The 20,478-nt window shown below is 39.9% G+C and overlaps 1 protein-coding gene across 22 annotated transcripts in view; it reads right to left on the reverse strand.

Moving 5' to 3' along the window:
- Positions 1-2,593: 2,593 nt before the first annotated feature.
- Positions 2,594-20,478, reverse strand: part of SYNRG (synergin gamma) — a 54,033-nt gene continuing 36,148 nt past the window's right edge. For 14 of the 22 annotated variants that reach the window (XM_036451680.2, XM_036451673.2, XM_036451668.2 and 11 more), the window contains 8 exons: positions 13,467-14,060; positions 12,008-12,171; positions 11,145-11,198; positions 10,301-10,397; positions 8,363-8,511; positions 4,791-4,901; positions 4,402-4,437; positions 2,594-3,206 (listed from right to left, as the gene is read on the reverse strand). In XM_036451680.2, coding sequence (XP_036307573.1) covers positions 3,075-3,206; positions 4,402-4,437; positions 4,791-4,901; positions 8,363-8,511; positions 10,301-10,397; positions 11,145-11,198; positions 12,008-12,171; positions 13,467-14,060 — 1,337 coding nt within the window. In that variant the 3' untranslated portion in view covers positions 2,594-3,074. Of the gene's footprint in view, positions 3,207-4,401; positions 4,438-4,790; positions 4,902-8,362; positions 8,512-10,300; positions 10,398-11,144; positions 11,199-12,007; positions 12,172-13,466; positions 14,061-20,478 lie in introns of those variants that run through there. The other 8 variants (XM_036451690.2, XM_036451676.2, XM_036451686.2 and 5 more) reach the window with 5 other exon arrangements.

The raw sequence follows: 20,478 nt of genomic DNA on the forward strand, positions 1-20,478 counted from the left end.
GTAACTAAGGAAAATTTCCTGCAGAAATCCTGGCAAACACCACCACTGTGATAACTAAGAGCATCCTTAGCCCCAGGGAAGTTTAACACCTTTCTAATCCAAATGTCAGAATTTATTAGGACCAGCTATTAAAGGAAGATGTGTAACCTACAAGATATTAGGGGAATTTTTGTAGTGATCCCCAGTACAGGGCAAGCATTTCAAATTTCTGTAACATAAAGACTATAATTTTCAAAGCTTAAGAACACAAGTCATTAAATAAAAGCCAAGTAGAAGGTATCTTTAAAAGAAAAAGTATATGTACACAAAATTCTCAATTTAAAATACTCAACCTAGAGTGCCACGGGAAAAATAAAGAATGGATCATATCCTAATATACTCACTTCTACCTTCAGCATATCAGCACAAAAATAACACTATGCCAAAACGTTTTTAAAGGCAAAATACAATTTTAAAAAAGGGCTTATTAATCACCTCTTAAACAATGGGTGAAACTGTCCGCACGATACACAGTAAGTAACCTTGGTTACTGTTTCCAAGGACACGGCTCTTGGCTAACGAACTGAGGTGAAGCTGAAGGCAATGTTGAGTCATTTTAATAAATGCATTCATCAACACAATGGTACCCACACTCCCCAAGTCTTTGGTGGTATCTAATAAGACACTTCTACTATTACATAGATATGAAAGTAATGAATACTTTTCATAGCAAAGGCTTTTTGTTGGTGGTTGCCATATTTTCCTCTTGCAATTTCCCATGGAGTGACTAAATCTACCATACTTGATAAGGTCAGCAGTAATATGTAGAATTTTATCTGAGGCATTCTGGAATATATCTGGGAATGGGAACCAATCTAGTTAGCATACTTTAAAAAATGTTACTGATAAAGACCATTGTGAAAATAACAACACATATGGCATTTAAGAAAGTCTTAGCGATGTAAATTCTGTCAAACCGTGTGGTATTTTTATAGCAAAGGTAGATTTTGTTATGGAATGCATAAGACCAATCAGAAGCCTGCTTGAATTTAGGTGCCATTTGAAACCCTAGGGGCTGCTCCCGCTGAATTAGAGCACAGAAGCCTCAGGAAAAGCCTGCTACAAACTGGTCCACAAGTGTTGTTACTGGCACTCTACAGCCTCATGGAGGGCAAAGGCTCTGAAGGGAGTAACAATTCAGAGACAGCTGTCTCAGTCCTTATCTGGAGATGGCATCGGCTGGAGCAAATGAGAAAAACAGACTTACCTCATCAACACTTCTCTACGTTCTGATGCACAGCAAGGTAAAAGAAGCGTCGACTGCTGTTCATGGAAATGTAAACCTTTTCTGGAGAGGATGGAGGTAAAGGTGTAAGATGGAGCAAGACAATTCCTCAAGTTCTGTCCTGAGAAGGGAAAGTAATCTAGTTGATTATGCAAGGCAGCAATTATATTGGCAAAACCAAATTTTTCAGTTACAAATAAAAACTTACCGTATTTTTCGGACCATAAGACGCACCAGTTTTTAGAAAAGGGAAATGAAGAAAAAAAGATTCTGAAACAGTGTCCTAAAATATTTTATGTGCATTAAAACCCAACATCACAGTCATAAACACATGTAATCAACCCTGTAAAGTAAACAGCAGCATTTAGAACCATTTTAGAGCCGGGCAAGCACACACAGACCACACAGAGCCGGGCAAGTAAAAAAACTTTTTTTTTAAAGTATATGTGTAGGCTAAATTTGGACCATAAGACGCAGGGACTTCCCCCCCCCCCCCACCACTTCTGAGGGGAAAAAAGTGCGTCTTATGGTCCGAAAAATACGGTAAGTCTAGGTCAGTCAGCACAAGTCATATAAAGTGAAATATAAAAGATTCAAAATCTCTTCATAAAGCACATAATTAACACCTTAGAAATGTGTGTCCTAAACTGGCATGTTCTTCCTAGGAATGACAGTCCTAACCATTTGGCTTTCCCCCTGATTTGATGTATTAGTTTCAGGGGCAAAGACAATCCCCTACAATAGCATGAGCTTTTTCATTCTAAAGTTCAGTGCTGCTTTTGTGAATAATTTTCTTCCACTACTTCTAAGTTCTGTTACCTTTACCATAAATGCACATCACATCCACCTCTCAAGGCCAGGAATTCCACCTTCCAACCTTAAATTTTCAGGTCTCTCACGTAGATACTGCAAAGTTCGGCAGTACTGGTACATAGGCAGTCATTTTTGGAAATCTGGACAGAGCCCACCGCAAAAAGATTTCATTCAGCTGCCTTTCCAAATCTTGTCTGGAAAAAAAAAAAAATACCACGTTCACAGTCATGAGGTAAAATTGAAGGCTTTCAGCGAAGGCCCCTAACGGGAAGAATATCATTCTGATCCTCAAGGATTGGGGCTTCTGTCAAAATGAACTTTCTCCACTGCAAAGTACCCAGGCATGTTTGAGGAAAAGTCTTCTTGAAATTTGATAGTTTTAGAAATGAATGCAGGGAGAAGAGAAATGGTAAATTGGTTCAGTTGCATCAGCAAAGTTGGTAAATCTGTACTTACCTACCTGGCCTTGTTCAATGGAGACAGAATTTTTTTTTTAAGAAAAAGAACATCAGTTTAAATCACAATTTCCCCTCTTTATTCATTTCAAATAACACACTAAATGCAGATAAATGCACTCTACTTCACAGGACAATAAATAAGCTCTGGCTCAACACATGCTTGCCAATTCCAGTCCTACGACGATTTATTTTTCTTCAAATGACAAATCTTCACAGTTTCAATACTGCAGCAGCAAATTACTGTGGTCCATATTTGAAAACATCTTAAAAGAACAAGTGATAAGTGAGCAACCTCGGGCCACATGCAGTTTGGGGAGGGCAATTTCACCGCAAATCCCAAAGACACCGTGGAACCAGGCAACAGGTCCTCTGACTGGGAATGTGCGCAGCTTTCCCCGCCCACCTCTTGAGGAATTCTTCATTTAAATTCACAGAGGTGAACTCTGCAGGACTTGCATTCTGTTCATTGGTCCCTGCCGCCCATGGGGGTGATGAAAAACCACCACCACCACCCAGCTGGTACTTCATAGAGGAGCTTTTCAGAGCAAATCAGGCAGGATGAGGCCAGGAGGTTTTGGTTCAACACAATTGATCCAGAAGTTGGCACAGCTGGCATGATACTGGTGTCCTCCATATGCCAGCTTGAAATTATCTGTGTCTGAGTTGAATGCCTGCCAGAAACAAACAGACGTGTGCAGCAAGTCAGCCTTCTGCACCTAAGAGCTGAGCAGCAACCAGCATGCACACTTCACCAAGTCATAGAGGCCCACAAATGGCACACATACAAAAGCTGAGCAGGTATTTATATACACAGAAATTCAGGTGAGAAAGTTATTGCTGCTAATTAAAGGGATAAAAGTATTTTTACTATTAAACCCAGTTTCAGCAAAAGACAACCAAATTTGTCACAGAAAAGGCAGAGTCTAGGGCAGTGATCAGCAAACTCATTAGTCAACAGAGCCAAGTATCAACAGAAATTTCTGTTAATGGAAATTTCTCTTCAGAGCCAAATTTTTTAAACTTAAGCTATATAGGTAGGTACACTGTTATTAACTTAATTAGGGTACTCCTAAGCTGGCCTTTGCTAAAAACTCAAGGGGCCACAGAGCCGCATGTGGCTCGATGACCACTGGACTAGGGGATTGGGAGGAGGGGTGTCATGATACAGGGAACTAGCCAAGAGCTGTGGCTAATTTTTATCTCTCATTGTGCTGAAGGAATAAAGGCTGGCATGTGACTATCACATGTAATCCCTTAAGTTTCTGTGGCTAATTACCGACCGACCATGAAAGACAACAAAAGATTATGAACTCTTAGGGTCTAATGCCATTGGGAGCTGGTAACTAAATCAACATAATGAAAAAGTCCAAATAGGGACAGGGTTCATAATAAATAAAGATATTAAACATATAAGAATTATTTTTGGATAAATAAGGCTTATAGGTGAGTTACAGCTAGCCAATCCTAACCACCTCATGTCCAAGAGTGCTTTTTAAAGCATTACAAATAAATAAAATTCTAAAACCCAAACAATTTTTTTGTCTGATAATGGCCAAATCTTGAAGTTCTTTGATCTCCTTATGTGTCACTATAGCTTTCAGTCTTTCAGAAGTTGCTCATTCTGTTACCCTACTCATCACAGAAAGATAACCACAACACCAGAAGCCAATCATGATACACAAGCATGCAAACAAGATGGAAGTGGATCCACACGGCTGGTTGATTAAGTTAAACATTATGGGAACAAAAGTGACTCAGTAAAGATTCATGATTGGAATGGGTCAGGATGGCAGTGGAATCATCTGATTTGCCTTCCACACTAAAAATTAGATGTAGATGCTAAGATAATGTGGAATTGGTTCATACTTTTTTAGGATGTTCCTCTGCAGGCTTCTCTTCTTTCTGAAATAACGTTGAAACCATAAGGTAAACAAAATTCCCACAACAGAGCCTCTTGCCTGCCAACAAATCCTTGCAGATAACCTGTTCTCTTTACAACCCCACTGCGCACAGGGTGCTGCAGGCCCAATGCAAAAGCACGCTCCCTAGAAAGGGAAGAACTGCGCGCGTTCCATCCACAGTCTCCCCACTGCTTTTGTGAAAATGTGTCTATTTCTCTGGTCAGTTTTCAGGGCTTTCATAAAACCCCTGCCACCTGGGCATGGCCCTTGTAGTGACGTGGTCCAAACGGGGTTGTCCCCCAGGTCATGTTAGGAAAGCACTTTCCCATCTGCCGGGGAAGGCATGTGACTTACCCGGCTCCTGGAGTCCACATTTAACAGGCACACCCCACAGGCAAGTTCCTGAGCATTTTTAATACCAGGCCGCAGCATACAAGAGGAAAAATCCAGTGAATTTTCATCGGGCTGTGAAAACAAGACACGTGTGAGAACCTGGCAATTCCAAATGCTTTTAGCTTCACTCCAATGATTACCTATCCCCAATAGGTCCAACAGCAAATTGGGTAAGCTCTGTAAAACCACCAATACAATTACACCATTTCCCAAACATTAAGTACCTGCATGTTCCAGTAGGGATGCTAACACGAGAGGAGAAAAAGAAAAAAAAAAGGTCCCTGTCCTCTGAGAACGCCAATTCCAGTCCTACAGCACAGGTGCTGAAAGCCCTGCTAAGGTAAGTCCGGAGTGACAGGGCACACGGGGCAGGAGACTTACTCCAACCCCAGGGGAGGGCAGCCTGATGGCAGAGGTCACTTCCCAGAACTTAGAAACAATTTGGCTGCATCCTGATGGATATGCTATGCTAGGTGAGGGGGACAGAATGGATGAGCAGGGAGGGAAGGATGTTTATTCTATGCAGAACAAGCAGGCCAGGCAAAGAACCTTAGCAAAAGATTGTTATGGGGAGAAATCTAGGGGTTGGGGCCAAACTTATGAAAGAGGTAAGAAATGGAGCTGGAATGTGAGGTCTTGAAAGGAAAATACGGGGTTGAGGCTTTATCCTGGGAAGACGTTAGGTTTCTAAATGGATCATTACAAATTCCGGTGTGTATTATGGATGCAGTGCAGGCAGTGAATCAGGGGAGGCAATCTTCAAGGTAAAGGCCTCAGTTATAGGCTGCTGTAGTGCTCTAGGACCCAGACATGGAAGGTCTGAACTAAAGTAGCAACAGTGGGGAGTGGAGAGAAATGGGCACAAGAAAAATCTAGTAAGGCAGTAGAGTCAACGGGACTGGATGAACTTTAGTGTGCAAGGAGTGGGGAGGCGTAGGCAACTGAGAGGATTCACCATGTTAAGGTACGTGAGCGCAGAACCAGGGTTGGGAATGGAGGATGAGAGGAGAAGAGCTCAGTGTGAGCTGCCTATGGGACAGCCAAGCTCTGACGTTATATAAGGCGGCAGATGGATATACTACAGTCCTAGTGTTCGAGGGGGAGAGACCTGAAAGTTACCAGCTAGAGAGTAAATCTAACAACAGCTAGTAAGTAGAGCCCTGCCCTTGCTCGTTTGGCTCAGTGGACAGAGCATCAGCTTGCAGACTGAAGGGTCCCGGGTTCGATTCCGGTCGATGCTCCATCCACTGAACCAAACCAGTTAAGGCAGCTGTTAATTTCTTAAAAGTTAAAATATATATCTATTTGAACCTGCAATTCCACTTTTTTAAAAATAAATATATTTTATTGATTTTTTTTTTACAGAGAGGAAGAGAGAGGGAAAGCTAGAAACATCGATGAGAGAGAATTATCGATCAGCTGTCCACTCTTATTTATTCAAGAGAAATGAAAACCTATTAACAAAAAGTTTTGCACAAAAAGCGTTCATAGCAACTTTCATATTAGCCCAAATTGGAATTAGCATGTGTCTATAAACAATAAAATGGATTAAAAAGAAACATGAGCCAAAACCGGTTTGGCTCAGTGGATAGAGAGTCAGTCTGTGGACTGAAAGGTCCCAGGTTCGATTCCGTCAAGGGCATGTACATTGGTTGCGGGCACATCCCCGGTAGGGGGTGTGCAAGAGGCAGCTGGTAGATGTTTCTCTCTCATCGACATTTCTAGCTCTCTATCTCTCTCCCTTCCTCTCTATGGAAAATCAATAAAATATATTTAAAGAAAAGAAAAAGAAACATGATATATTAATACAATGGAATATTACTCAGTGGTAAAAAAAAAAATCAAATTGGCACACAACAACACAGATGAATTTTTACAGTATGCTAAGCAAAAGAAGCCAGGCACAAAAACATATATACTACCTTAAGTTCATTTATATAAAGTTCTAGAAGAAGTACATCTATGGTGATAGAAATCCAGGGAAAACTGATCACTGTATGTTTTGGAATCAGATCAGGGGACTGAGAAAGGGCAAGATAGAACTTCAGAGGATGATGAAAATACTCCTTATATTGATGGGTGTAGGAAACACTGCTGTATGCATTTGTCAAAACTGATCTAACTATACATTTAGATCTGTGCATTTCATTTTATGTAAATTATTCCTCAACTAAAAAAACAAAAACAAAAACACTTGCATAACAACGAAAAGAAACCAAAAAAATCAAATCCAACACCAAAGCAAAATAATGATCTAGGCCACCTTAAGTAAAACATCATTTACCTGAATTTGGAAGTATCTCATTTAGATTTTTAAAAAGTTCTAGTCCCAGAGGCAGACTGGGATATACAATCCTCAATCTTTAGCCAATGATGAACTGCTAAAATTATGTCCAAGAAGAAGGCTTTGGTAGTAATTACTGTTCACAAATATTCTCACTCTCCTTCCCTTAAATTAGCTGTGGCTGAGCACAAGTTCCGTGTGTCACTTCTGGAAGGAAGCTTTTAAGACCAACGTGTTATTTGTGATGTTCCCTTCACCTTCCCATGGTGACCAGATTTATTCCACATGGTGGAGGGTCTGTCAGCCTAGGTTCCTGAATGAGAAGAACACAGCCTGAATGGCTCAGTACATTTAAAAAAGTGAATTTTTGCCCTAGCCATTGGGCTCAGTGGATACAGCGTCGGCCTGCAGACCAGAAGGTCCTGGGTTTGATTCCAGTCAAGGGCACAAACCTCAGTTGCAGGCTCCTCCCACCCTGGGTAAACTGTAAGGAGGCAACCAATCAATGAGTTTTTCTCACATCGATATTGCTCTCTGTCTTTCCCTCTCTCTTCCACTCTCTAAAAATCAATGGAAAAATATCCTCGAATAAGGATTAAAAAAAAAAGTGAGCTTTCCATTTCCTTATTTTCCAACTATTATTAGTATGTAAGAATGCCACAAATTTTTGCCAAGCTCATTAAATTTAACCTCTTGAATTCATATTTCTAGAAGTATTTCATATCAACAAATAAATTTAATTTATCTCTTATTTTCAAATATTTATACTTCATTTCTTACTGTATTGGTCAGAAGAGTATTTTAAAAAAATAATTACCCAAACTGTATGATTTTAGGTTATAAATTGAAAAATGGTCCAAAGGAACAATAGAGATTTTGGACATGACTTAAGCTCTTTAAGAATTTAATATTACAAATAGAAGCAATATAACACTGGGGAGAGAATTTGCTGTTTAAAACATATTGTCCGGGGTTAGGGTTAGAAATGCAAAGGAAGGAACTCAAACCAAAACTTTGCAAAATACCCATATATATATGTGAACTAGGAGGATGGGTTAAGAATAAATGTTTTCCAGAAGCTAACCTGGTACTATCGAACCAATTGCACAAATGTTCTGTCCTTCCTTTAACATAGTATGACACAGTAGACACCTTCATCTTCTATAAGTGTTGTCATAGGAACGTACACTCTGTGTTACGACTTAGGTTTCTGGAAAGAACAGCAACTTGAATTGTCGAATGGGCTTACCGTAAGTGTGGCGAGTGACATGAAGCCGATGAGATTATTCCACACTTTATCGATGTCCTTCAGCAGCTGCTGCAGTTTCTCACTGCACACTGCGGTGGCTTTTATCCCCAGCTCCACACGCTTGGTCACCCTGTACACTTCAACAACACCTGGCAGGGGAGAGAGTCGAGTTAGGTGCTGGAAGTGTATCAAGAGCAGTACTGCTCCTTGTTATCTGAATTGGAAATAAGAACTTTATCTGGACAGAGGGGAATGTACTATCTCTTGGGACCAACCATCCCTCAATGCGTCAGTATAACAGACTGGTAAGAGCATAAACTCTAGAGCTACTCTGCTTGGATTCAAATCCCAGCTCTGTCACTTATTAGCTGTGTAACCTTGGGCAAGTCACATAACCTCTCTAGGCATCAATTTCCTCGTCTGTAAAGCCGGGTTAATGACAGCACCTCCACAAAGGATGGCTGAAGGGATTAAACTGGTTAATACTATAGAAGGCTTAGAACAGTGTCCGTAGAACAGTACTAGGTATTATGCAAATATTAACGATTGGTTTTCCCCCCCGATTTTTTTATGAGTCCATCTGTTTGAATTTGGGAAATAACATTAAACTCACTGAAAATGGGAATATTTAAAGTTAAAAAGACTCTGAATATCATCACAAATTAAGAACTATCTTACTCCTATGAATGCCTACTGATTTATACTCAGTGGTTTCATGTTTTTTTTTATACACTTAACAGAATTCAGAACCGTTCTTTTCCTATGGCTTCTGAGTATGGGCGATAGGTGCCAAGTATCTCTGCATCCTAAGGAGAGGCCCCAGACACGTCCCCACCCTTACCCCAGATGCTATGAGGGAAAACTGGAGAACCCCGGGGGGTCTGCAGTAGTCTAGTATCAGCCCTATGGCTTGTCCTCTTCCTTTCCCAGGGGTAGGGCAGGAATTACTTCCACCCTAAGCCAAGTGAGGGGACTTCTAAGACAATCTTTCACAGACACTAGGAAAGCATTTGAAGGAAAGTATTTGAAGGCAGCCCTGGTGAGCATCTGTGTATGCAGTAGAATGATGCCTGTCTGGGTGGGAAAGAGGAAGTAGAGTGAGGTGGCAGGGGCAAAGGAGAAACTGCCTCCCTTCACTATCCATTCATCCAGCAAATACTCTCCAGTGACTAATGTGCCAGGGACTAATCTAGCTGCTGGAGACACAGCAGTGAACAAAACAGGCCAAAATCCTTCCCTACTTGGAGGTTCCTTCTAGTGGAGGGAGACAGATAATGAACAAGATAAGTAAAATATATAAGATATTAAAGGTGATTAGGTTAGGGAGAAAATCAAACAGGAAAAGGGACAGGAAGTGCCAGGGTAAACAGAGGGAATACAGTTGAGTAAGGGGGGAGGGGGCAGAGAAGACCTCATTTAGAAGGTGACATGTGAGTAAAGATCTGAAAAAGATTAGGGTCCAGTGCCTGTGGCTCTTGGCCACAGGCTAAGCCTGAGCTGGGGCAGGAGGAATACTGAAATGAACAGAGTTTGAGGTTTCAGGATGGACTGGGATTTTTAATAGGTGAAGATGGCCAGGAAATTAAGGAATCGGTGATATCATTAAGGGGTAGAGAAAAGAATTGATAGAGCAAAGAGAGGCACTGACTGGAGACCCAATGATTTCATCCCAATGTATCACCTTGTTCAGACTCTGATAAACCAGTAACACAGATATAATTTTACATTGTTGCCATTATGTTATAACAAGGACTGGCAAGCGTGGCCATAGAGAAGTTAAACAGTCAAATAATCATTTCTGCCTATGACATATCTTATCTACAAATGCAGATGCTACTTAATAAAGTCATATGTAACTTGAGAGACCTAAACTAAAGTAAGGGAAAACTGAAAATATTTCAAAGTGTCATGATTTTGAATAAGTATAAAGGAACATACCTAATAAATATTCCATGCCTTGAGCGGACTGAATTACTTCTGTGCACACAGAACTACTACTGATTCCATTTAAGGTATCATTTGCTTTCTTAATGACCTACAAGAAATGAAGTCACATCACCTTACATAATCAAGAAAAGTCATTGCAAATCAATTTACTATTAGCAGAAAACCCAAGCTAAGAGGTGTGAAAAAGCATGACTAACTGATGTATATACATGACTATGCTAAAAACAAACCCGAGAATTTCATTTTAACCTTGGAGAAACAACCCTCCGTTTCTTTGGAAGTGGAAAGACAGAGGTTCTCTAGCTAAAATACTGATTTAGGCAGAGTTAATGATATCAGTTTGTTGTTTCTTAAACACAGTGACAGATGAGGGCACAACTGACAAATGAGCCAGTGTCTGCTATTACAAATGTAAAAGAAGTCTCGCTTAAGATGTATGACGTTTTCCCAGCCAGCGTGGCTCAGTGATTGAGCATCAATCCATGAACCAGGAGGTCATGGTTCGATTCCCAGTCAGGACACATGTCCAGGCTGTGGACTCGATCCCCGAGAGGGGGGTACAGAAGGCAGCTGATGGATGATTCTCTTTCATTATTAATGTTTCTCTCTCTCTCTCTCTCTCTCTCTCTCCCCTTTCCTCTATCTGGAATCAATAAAAATGTGTATATAAAAAAAAAGATGTATGACTTTCCACAGAGCTTCACTTTGCACAAGGCAATCAAGGTAGGGCTCTCTTTAACTTTGCCTTTGTCCATTCAAAAGAACTAAAGAGGAAGCAAGATGACACAAGACAGAGCTTACATAGAGGTGAACACCACAAAAGTGACATACTCACTTCCAGGGCACTCCCCAGGCACCGCTGCCATTCATACGCGTATCTCTCATTCTCCTGTGAATTTCACAAAAAGAACTGAGTTACGAGGGCAAGTCTGGAATCCTCTATAGCTGTCAGTCCAGAAGGCACCGGAAGACTTTCATTTCTTATTAAAATCACTCTAGTTCAAGCACAGTTCCTCTTACGAACCCACTAATGACTATTTTAAATTATGAATAAATGTAACTTCAAAGCACATGCCTTGTGGATCTGAGGAAAATGTTTTGTGACTGCTCCCCTCTGCAAATGTCGCCTCATTTTTCTAGTGATAGCATGAACTTCTTCACAGGTACTCACCACACAGGTGTCTAGTACAAGAGCCCATGTCAAACCCCTGGCTTACCACAGTCACAATCCTGTGTGTGTGTGTGTACATGCATACGTGCATGTATATGATGACAGGATTTGGGGGGAGAATGAGGAAGCGGAAGAAAGCATAAGAACAAGGTACAGGAAATATAGAAAATTCATAACATTTACCCCTTCTCCAATTTTGATGTGTTAACATTCACTAAAATGATAGAACCTAAGTGCTCAAAAAGAATTTCCTTAAACGTGTCTCTCTCTCCCCCCTCTCCTTGTGCAGTCCCATGAATAATTTTGGTTTTCAGGTCACTACCTACTTTCAGTGTCTGCCATATCTGGGAGGTTTTTTCGTCCAGGGATAATGTCACCATCCTCTCACTTTAGTTGTGTATTTTACATCTGGTGCCTTGCGACTCTCTGCCCCTCGTATCACACATGAAAGCTGCAAGCCTTTTTTCTTGGGGCCCTCCGTGCTCAGCGGACCTTTACCCGGCCCCTGTGGGACACACCCCACTCACCTCCACCTCTCCTGTCAGATCTTTGTACTTGTCCCGGATGACAGGCAGAGCGGGCTTCTCATTCAGAGTGTTGGAACGGTCTCTGAAAGGCTGCTCCAAAGCCGGAGAAGGAGAAGAACGGTTTATTTCTTTATCGCCAAGGCTCAAACTCCTCTTGTGTGATCCTGGGAGAAGTAGATGGCACAGTTAAAAGTTTTGATGACTCAGCTTAGTTCAAGCCGAGGCTCTTGCTAACCCGACCCTCTTCTGCAGATGTTTATGGCATGAGACATTCAGAAATACCAACCTCACTCATTCTGTCTGGCAAGCTACATGTTGAATCCTCTCCATTGTTCTCTCTCGCTTAGTTTCCCCACCTTTAATTTTCTTCACTACTCTTCCCTGATCTATCATAATTCTTGCATAATTCTAAGTGCAGAATCATTGGAGCCTGGAGGCCTAACGTGTCTTTCTAAATATCAGTGCGTCCGAGTTGTGCTGCTTTTCCAGTCCTTATGGAATTGCACCAATCTCCTACATACTCTCTCAATCTAGTGGAAATCAATGATCCCTTCTGTCAAGGTGGGCTCACAGCAGAAAGGGCAAACTCAAATGTCTTCAGAAAGCAGGCAAGTAAATGACTAAGTCCACTGCAGTTCGGAAGTGCTGGGGACTGTGACACGGGAGAGAGCACACCCCATCAATTAAAGGGCTTAGTATTGCCAGATATTACTTTTTTAAAAAAATATATATTGTATTTTATTGATTTTTTAGAGAGAGGAAGGGAGAGAAATAGAGAGTTAGAAATGTCGATGAGAGAGAAGCATCGACCAGCTGCCCCCTGCACAACCCCTATTGGGGATGTGCCCGCAACCAATGTACATGCCCTTGACCGGAATCGAACCTGGGACCTTTCAGTCCACAGACCGATGCTCTACCACTGAGCCAAACCGGTTTTGGCTGCCAGATATTACTTTTTAAGAAAAGCTAGAAATCCAGATTGGGAAATCTCATGATTTTTTACGTATTGGTACCTGTTTCGCACATTAGAAAAACCTTGTTTGTGAGTCAATAAAACAGGTCTGCAGACTGGATCCATATCTACAGCTACCACATTGCAGCCTCAGGATTAAAAGATACAGGATGTAGCTAGGGAACAAAAGCAAAGCTAACTAACTTGCCTGTAAGTGGATCAAATCCATTTCTCCGGTACTTTTAACCCAGTACACCTTTAAGCAAACAAGCTAATGCAAAACAGGCTGTGTGTTTAGCCCAAAAAGCTATTATCTGAGGGATACTGGTTTGACTTCAGCCTGAGGATAACATTTTTTTTTTTATAGCTCTCTGTAATAGACTGACTTCAAACACTGGGAAATCTATATCCTGCTGAACCAACTTTTTATCCTAAGAACATCTAACACCTCAGTGGGAGAGGAGGGGGGAAACTGGACAATAAAAATCTATGTTGAAAGCTACTCACCTTGAACAGAAAGGTCAAAGGTTGCCAGTTCACTTCTGATCATTTCTTCACTGGATTTCATTTTGCTGTGTGAATTGGCCACCAGGAAATCAAATTTGCTGATTTTGGGCTTTTCACTTTGAAACTCCCCAAAGTCATCTGAACATTCTTTGGGAGTGTCGTGAGAAGTGCCACTGGAAGTGGGGCTTGGACAGGGGGCCTCGTGGCTCCATTCAGCTGTCGGTAGGTCCTGTCTTGTGAAACCTTTATAGTCCCTGCTTTCATGGTCCTTTTGCTCACTGGTCTGAGGAGTCACATCTTTAAAATTGGCAAAAGCTGGGAAGGGAGTCTCTGGAAGAGCATCTTCACTTGCGAAGGTCGTGACTTTGGACAGGGATGTCATGGTGATGCTTTCAGAACTGCCAAATGAAGTCTCTTTCTTTTGTAGAACTGAGGCAGCGGAGGAGGATCTGCTTCCTGCTGAGAGGACAAATGGAGAGAGTTTTCTGCCCTGAGATGCATCATCCCTGTCTGACCAGTCATAGCTTGTAAGTGTGCTTGCTGCAAAATTGCTACTGTAGGTTCCAAAAGCAGCATATTTTAAGTCCTCTATATCTGAAAGGGAAATAAGACCCCACAATTAGAGGCAGGCTCACGATTTAGGCAAAATGCCCTAACCTCTGCAGAAGCAAAATGTCTAGCATATCTGATTAGTTTTATGCTATGCTAGAGTTAACTAAATTTAGAGCTTGTCCTAAAATTAAAGGAGTTGAGCTGTAAAATCTGATCTTTAAAAACCCACATTAGCCTTGACACGTCATTTATATTTAGTTACAAGGAGAAGTTTTCTTTGGATATAAATACTACTAAAAAAAGATAGGTTCATTTACCAATGTATATATTGTTTCATATGAGAATATGGCTATTTTATAAATAGTTCGTTTATAAACTTTAAAATGTATTTACAATTGTCCCTGCTTAAGGCATGCCTCTTTTTGCCTTGACTTCGTTGAAAACCATTCCTTTTAAAATATGAACATATGGTCGAAACCGGTTTGGCTCAATGGATAGAGCGTCAGCTTGGGGACTGAAGGGACCCGGGTTCGATTCCGGTCAAGGGCATGTACCTTGGTTGCGGGCATATCCCCAGTGGGGGATGTGCAAGAGGCAGCTGATCGATGACTCTCTCTCACCGATGTTTCTAGCTCTCTCTCTCTCTTCCTCTCTGTACAAAATCAATAAAATATATTTAAAAAAATAAAAATAAAATAAAATAAAATATGGACATATGAAATCTGCATGAAAAACTAATTAAAAATTAACAATTTCTCAAAACTAGAATGAAAATATTACTTAACTTTTAATCAATTATTAGGAGTTTCTGTCCCAAGCCAGGCCAAATATGAGATTTTAATTGAACAGTTACTTACCTTGTTGTTATTTTGGTCAATATGGACGTCATATTGCTGTGATGGCATATGAGGAAAGAAAAATCAATCTAATCTACATTAGCCCCTAAAAAACAGAGGCAAAGGTATGGGTCCAGTTGGGCTCCTGTGTCTCCTTCAACTATGTTCAGCCCCTCATTAAAAAAAATAATAATAAAAGAAAAAGAAAGAAAGAAATGCTGGGGCAAAGGACTTATCTTTGATTCGTAGTATGTTTTAGTAATTTAAGTGGTAGCATAAAACAGCAAAGAGAATGTAGGTTTTTAATTTAGGCAGACCTGAGTTCGACTTCCAGCCCTGCCGCCTATGACTGATGTGACATTAAGTAGGCTATTTCACATTTTTTAACCTTCGTTTGTTATTTGTAAGATGAAAATACCATGGTCTTGGAAGAGATGTGTTGTGACGATTAACAATAACATGTGTAAAGGAGCCAGGGCCTGGTAAACAACACAAAATAGTGGTATTTGTACAGCATAGTGGCCACCAGCCTCAATTTGACATTTAGTTGCTACTTTAGGGCCTAAAATGCAATTATTTTAAAGCAAAAATAAAATGTCTACTCAACACTTTAGTGGTCTTACTAGAGAAACTTCCTTGTCCATATTGAAAAATCAAAACCAGCCAAGGCTGAACAACAGTGAACACGAAAGCACATGGAGAAGCTACCTTCAGCAGCATTGTCCATCAGTCTGGCTGACATTCGTTTAGTTCCATTTTAGTCGCTATATACAAGGCCAGAAGGCCACATGCAACACCCCCTCTCTGACAATCCAAACACGGTTTATAAAGAAAATACTCAAACCCTAGCCCGTTTTGCTCAGTGGATAGAGCATCGGACTACGGACCAAAGGGTCCTGGGCTCAATTTCAGTCAAGGGCATGTACCTCGGTTGTATGCTCCTCCCTGGCCAGAATGTGGGCAGGAGGCAACCAAACAATGTGTTTCTCTCACATACTAAATATTTCTCTCTTTCTCTCCCCTCTCTACCACTCTCCCTAAAAAATCAGTGGAAAAAATACCCTTGGGTGAGGATAAATAAATAAATAAATAAATAAATGAAATTGCTCAAAAGTTTTATGACTCAGATTTCCATAACTAAGTTAAGGGGTGCCACACTGGGTTATTTTGTCTTTGTTTCCTAGCAGCACTGCATAGTTTGAGTTAAGGGACTCCTGACATTTCCATAGCCCTTCTAACAGTATACTTAACCATATTAGGAAAGGGTACTAACTTAAAAACAAAAATGAAACATCCTAGGTATATAAAAAGGCCAACCAGTAAAAAGCATATAACAGTCCCAAAACAACAGTGTATTTTAAAATTCTGTACTATAAGTGGTTCTTTTCAAATTTGGCTTATTAAATAGGAGGGGGGGGGGAAAGATTCAGGTGAATTAACAAATCTTATATTTTATACTTAAAAAAAAAGAATGAATATAAAGGATATACTAAAATCAAGCCCTGAGATTGATTTTTAAATTTTCTTTTGCCTATAGTATTAAAAAAATCATTCACTGAAGTGCAATTCATTTGCACACTGTATAAGGAAGTACTACAGCTGATAATTCATAGGAAAGTGAATACGCTGTATTCCTAAACCTTAGCATTTATAAACCACATAGTGAATATTAGCAATTTTCTAAGAAAATGAGGTAAATCAGGAAAATTCCTTATTTCCCATGTCAATAGTTCTACACTTTCTAAGCAGTAAAATTCTGGTTGTATGATGGTCTTAAAAATATTAAAGATTCTGTAAGACCTACAACATAAGTGATGGAAGCTCTATTTGGAAAATAATATGAAAACAACCCAGTTTATTTTGTAATCACCAAAACTGCTACAGATGGGTTTTCAATTTGATAGCTGAATTCTACTAGCAAACATTGCAAGAGAAAAAGAAAACAGAGAATGGATGCAATAAAATGTGCAGAGAATCACTACATTTCCAATTCTACTGAAGCACACTGAGGCTGTGCTAGGTTGAACTGCAATTGCACACATATAATAGGCCAAATTGTGTGCTTTAATACATGTCCTATTACAAAGGCCAAAGGAATAAACTATACAATCTGCCTTTCATCCTGTATCTCAAATCATGACTACGGATTTCTTGCTTATGCTTGCTAGTAAGTAACCTTACCAGTTTCCTTTATAACCTCCATTGAAATCCCTTCTAAACCAATGTTACACATGAAAACAAGGCATTTCTTGGAACAAAGAATGTGAGCTGCCACCACAGACAGAAGGTGATACCAATTCCTTCGGACATTTTCTAAAGCTGTAAGCATACCCCCAGGTGATTAATAAGAGTTACAGGCTTTGGAGAAAGGGGTTTGGAAAAGAAGAAAGGAGATAGATACCTGTGCAAATTCTACCATTCCCTAGTATTTTATATAGCAATAGAAATATTCAGTGGACTCAGGGAGAGTCTTGAAAAACTTAAAAAAATACCTTTTAATTTCCAATACTGATTTAATGCAAGTTTCATTTATCAAAGCAAACCATGAAACCTTTATACATTTCAACGCCTTCCCAACCTGGCCCTGTTCTCTCTTGAGATCAGTCATATTCACATTCTCTATTAATGCTAAAATCTGGTCTGACTATATCCCACTAACTATATCTCAAACTCCCTGATAGATGTTGAGAAAAACAGGAAAGCACTGGGTAATTGCCTTCCAGTGTTTTCCAGTCCGCACAGAGCCTCCCATTCTTTTGTTCTGACGCAGGGGCCAGCATCTTCCTTCCAAAACAACTTATCAAAAGTATTCAATTGATGGAAAAACAAAGCTACAAGCAGCTGTTTAAAAAATAATTTGATTCTTTGAGTTATTTTAAGATTTAGCCCAGCTTCTTCGATATTGCCAGTGTCTTCTACATGTTCATTTGCTACTTTTAAAAATCAGCAGCGATTTTAATGTGAACAATAGAGTGATTGTAGACTATAAATACATTTGTATAAATACATTTGTATAATTTCTCAGGCACTGATATGTGAAGTCAAGCACTAACCACATCTTACTTAGCACGTTAAGCGCCCAGTCAGTCACCAGTGACTGACACTATACTTTCCGTCCAGAAGACAAAACAGGCTGGGCGCTTCACGTGTTAACTTGGTATTGGAATAAACGAAACTATTTTTTGTTTGCCTGTTTAAATCTGTAGCACAGAGTTCTTTAACTCTTTATTGCAAGTTCATAATATTACATTATTAAAACTTCCTATAAGTAAAGGTTACTCTGAACAAATTAATTACTCAATTTGTGAATGCGACTGTTTTAACACAATTGTAATCAGTCATTTTTCTCCAGCCTCCTTAGATAAATGCAGACAGGTTTTAAAATACAAGTCTCAGGTGGACCAATCTAGCATTAGGTAATTCCACTGACAAAGGAATATCTTAGCCACAAGTGTCAAACACAAGGCCCGCGGGCCAAATCCGTCCCGCCAGGCCTTGCAATGTGGCCTGCACCGCGCTGTCATCACTGCACTCCGCTGCGTTTCCATCACAATGACAGTTTATGACTGTTCAGTAAACCATTCAGCCTGCGATTTAGGCTGGATTTTAGATTTTGGCCCCTTCTTTGATTGAGTTCGACACCCCTATGACTTAGCCAAAGCTACTACAAGACTGGTCTTATATACGGCACCAGGAAACACTAAATAAAGGGCACCTGGTATTATCACTCTATGGAGGCTACACCAAAATCTCTTTCATTCAAATCAGTTATCAGTACACAAGATTCTGAAACCAAGTGTTATTCAAATGTCTAGCATTATGTCCTGGAATACACAATACTTTAAATGGCAAACCCAGCTTTTCTTAGAGTTAATCTAAAACCCAATATGCAACTTTTTTCCTTCTCAAGTGGCATATTTCATATAAGTGATCTGTTAAGAATTCTAATAAAAATCCTCATCTTCAATGGTTTAATTTCCTTTCTGCCTCAATTTTAAAATATAACAAAGAACTAAAGCCTCAGATTGTAAGAAAAAAAGTTAAACCATAGAAACAACCCTTTTGCCCAAGGTTTTTATTGATCTTGGTTTTTTTTTATCTGAAAGCAATAATATTCCCAAGATTTCTTTTTACTATTATTACACTCTAAAATGGGGGGTGAGGAAGCCCTGGCTGGATGCTCAGTAGGTTGGAGTGTTGCAGGTTGATCCTCAGCCAGGGGAAATCTACACTAACTACACTAATAAAAGAGTAAGATGCAAATTGACTGTAGTACCTTCATGACACCCACCTGCCAATCAGGAATATGCAAATTAACCCAACAAAGATGGCAGGTTAATTTGCATACACAGGCGCCTAGCAGCCAGTGGTGGGGTGGGATGCTTGGCATCTAACCCCCCCCCCCCCCCCCCCAGCCACTCCAGGCCGCTGGGCAGTGTGGGAAGGTGGGAGGGCGGTGCCAGCAGCCAGGAAAAGGAAGGCCCATTCTTGCATGAATCTTCATGCAATGGGCCTCTAGTAAACAAATAAGTAAATAAAATGAAATAAATATTTTCGACATTTGGTCTGTTCTTGTTAATTTTTGTGGGTCTTTCTAGAATTCTTTTCTTAAAAATGGAAATGTGTGAAGTCTACTTTGAGGCATCCTCTAAAGTCATTTTATGGACTAAGTAAAAAAAAACTGAGAGCGGGCTTCACAATACACTCTGAAGCTGGAAAATTAGAGGATGAAGCACCCAATTTCAAACTCAAATCAAATCAGTCCTGGTATCAACACTGAACACTTTCCAGTACAGAGATTATAAATTTAATTAAATTTACATTTCTTGTGCTCAGAAGTCCATCTGAACACCATTTGATAATTTATTTTAAATTAAATTTACTGACAATGAGTCCTTTTCCTCTGCCCCCTCACCTTCCCCTCTCCTCACAATGGCCCTCCTACTGGAGACAGGCTCTGTGATCTTTACCAATAGCATCTACTCAGTTTCTTCACTAGAAGAAGTAAATTTCCTAATGTGTAAAATTGTGTTCAGTTTACACTTCAAAAAATATTTAAAGTTACATTTTAATCCAGAGAGATGTTAAACTTTTATCAATGGAATTATAAGGGAAAAAGCTAAAATGCACCAATACTTTTCTAGAGAAAGGTGTTTGAGGAAACAAAACAAACAAAAGGGAGAACCCTCTAATCGCAGGAGATGCTATTGCTTTAACTTGATATGGATCAGGGATTTTTTTGGTCTAATCCTGAAAAAGTACAAATTACACACATCCCCACACTTTCAAAATATGCCAAAGAATTATTTATTAACATAGGACTTACAGATCACAAAAGAGAGTGGTACAGAGAGCTGGAAAATAAGTCATCAGAATAAGCATGCAGATCAGTATTTGCAGAGGAATATACCAAAGCAAGTTTGAAAAGGCACATTCACACAAAAAATGTCTATGAAAAAAGACATCAGAAAAGCAGCCAAAAAAAAAAAAAAAAAAAAAAAAAAAAGGTGCTGATTAAAATACAAAAAGTTTTAATGACAAAGAAGAGTTACTTTACAGGTAGGTAGGTAGGTAGCTACAGAAGTCTTGCTAACCCTTTGAGTGTCACAAATAAAGTTAAGCTC

Source organism: Pipistrellus kuhlii, unplaced genomic scaffold (genome assembly GCF_014108245.1).
Source record: "Pipistrellus kuhlii isolate mPipKuh1 unplaced genomic scaffold, mPipKuh1.p scaffold_m20_p_22, whole genome shotgun sequence".
Classification (NCBI taxonomy): Eukaryota; Metazoa; Chordata; class Mammalia; order Chiroptera; family Vespertilionidae; genus Pipistrellus; species Pipistrellus kuhlii.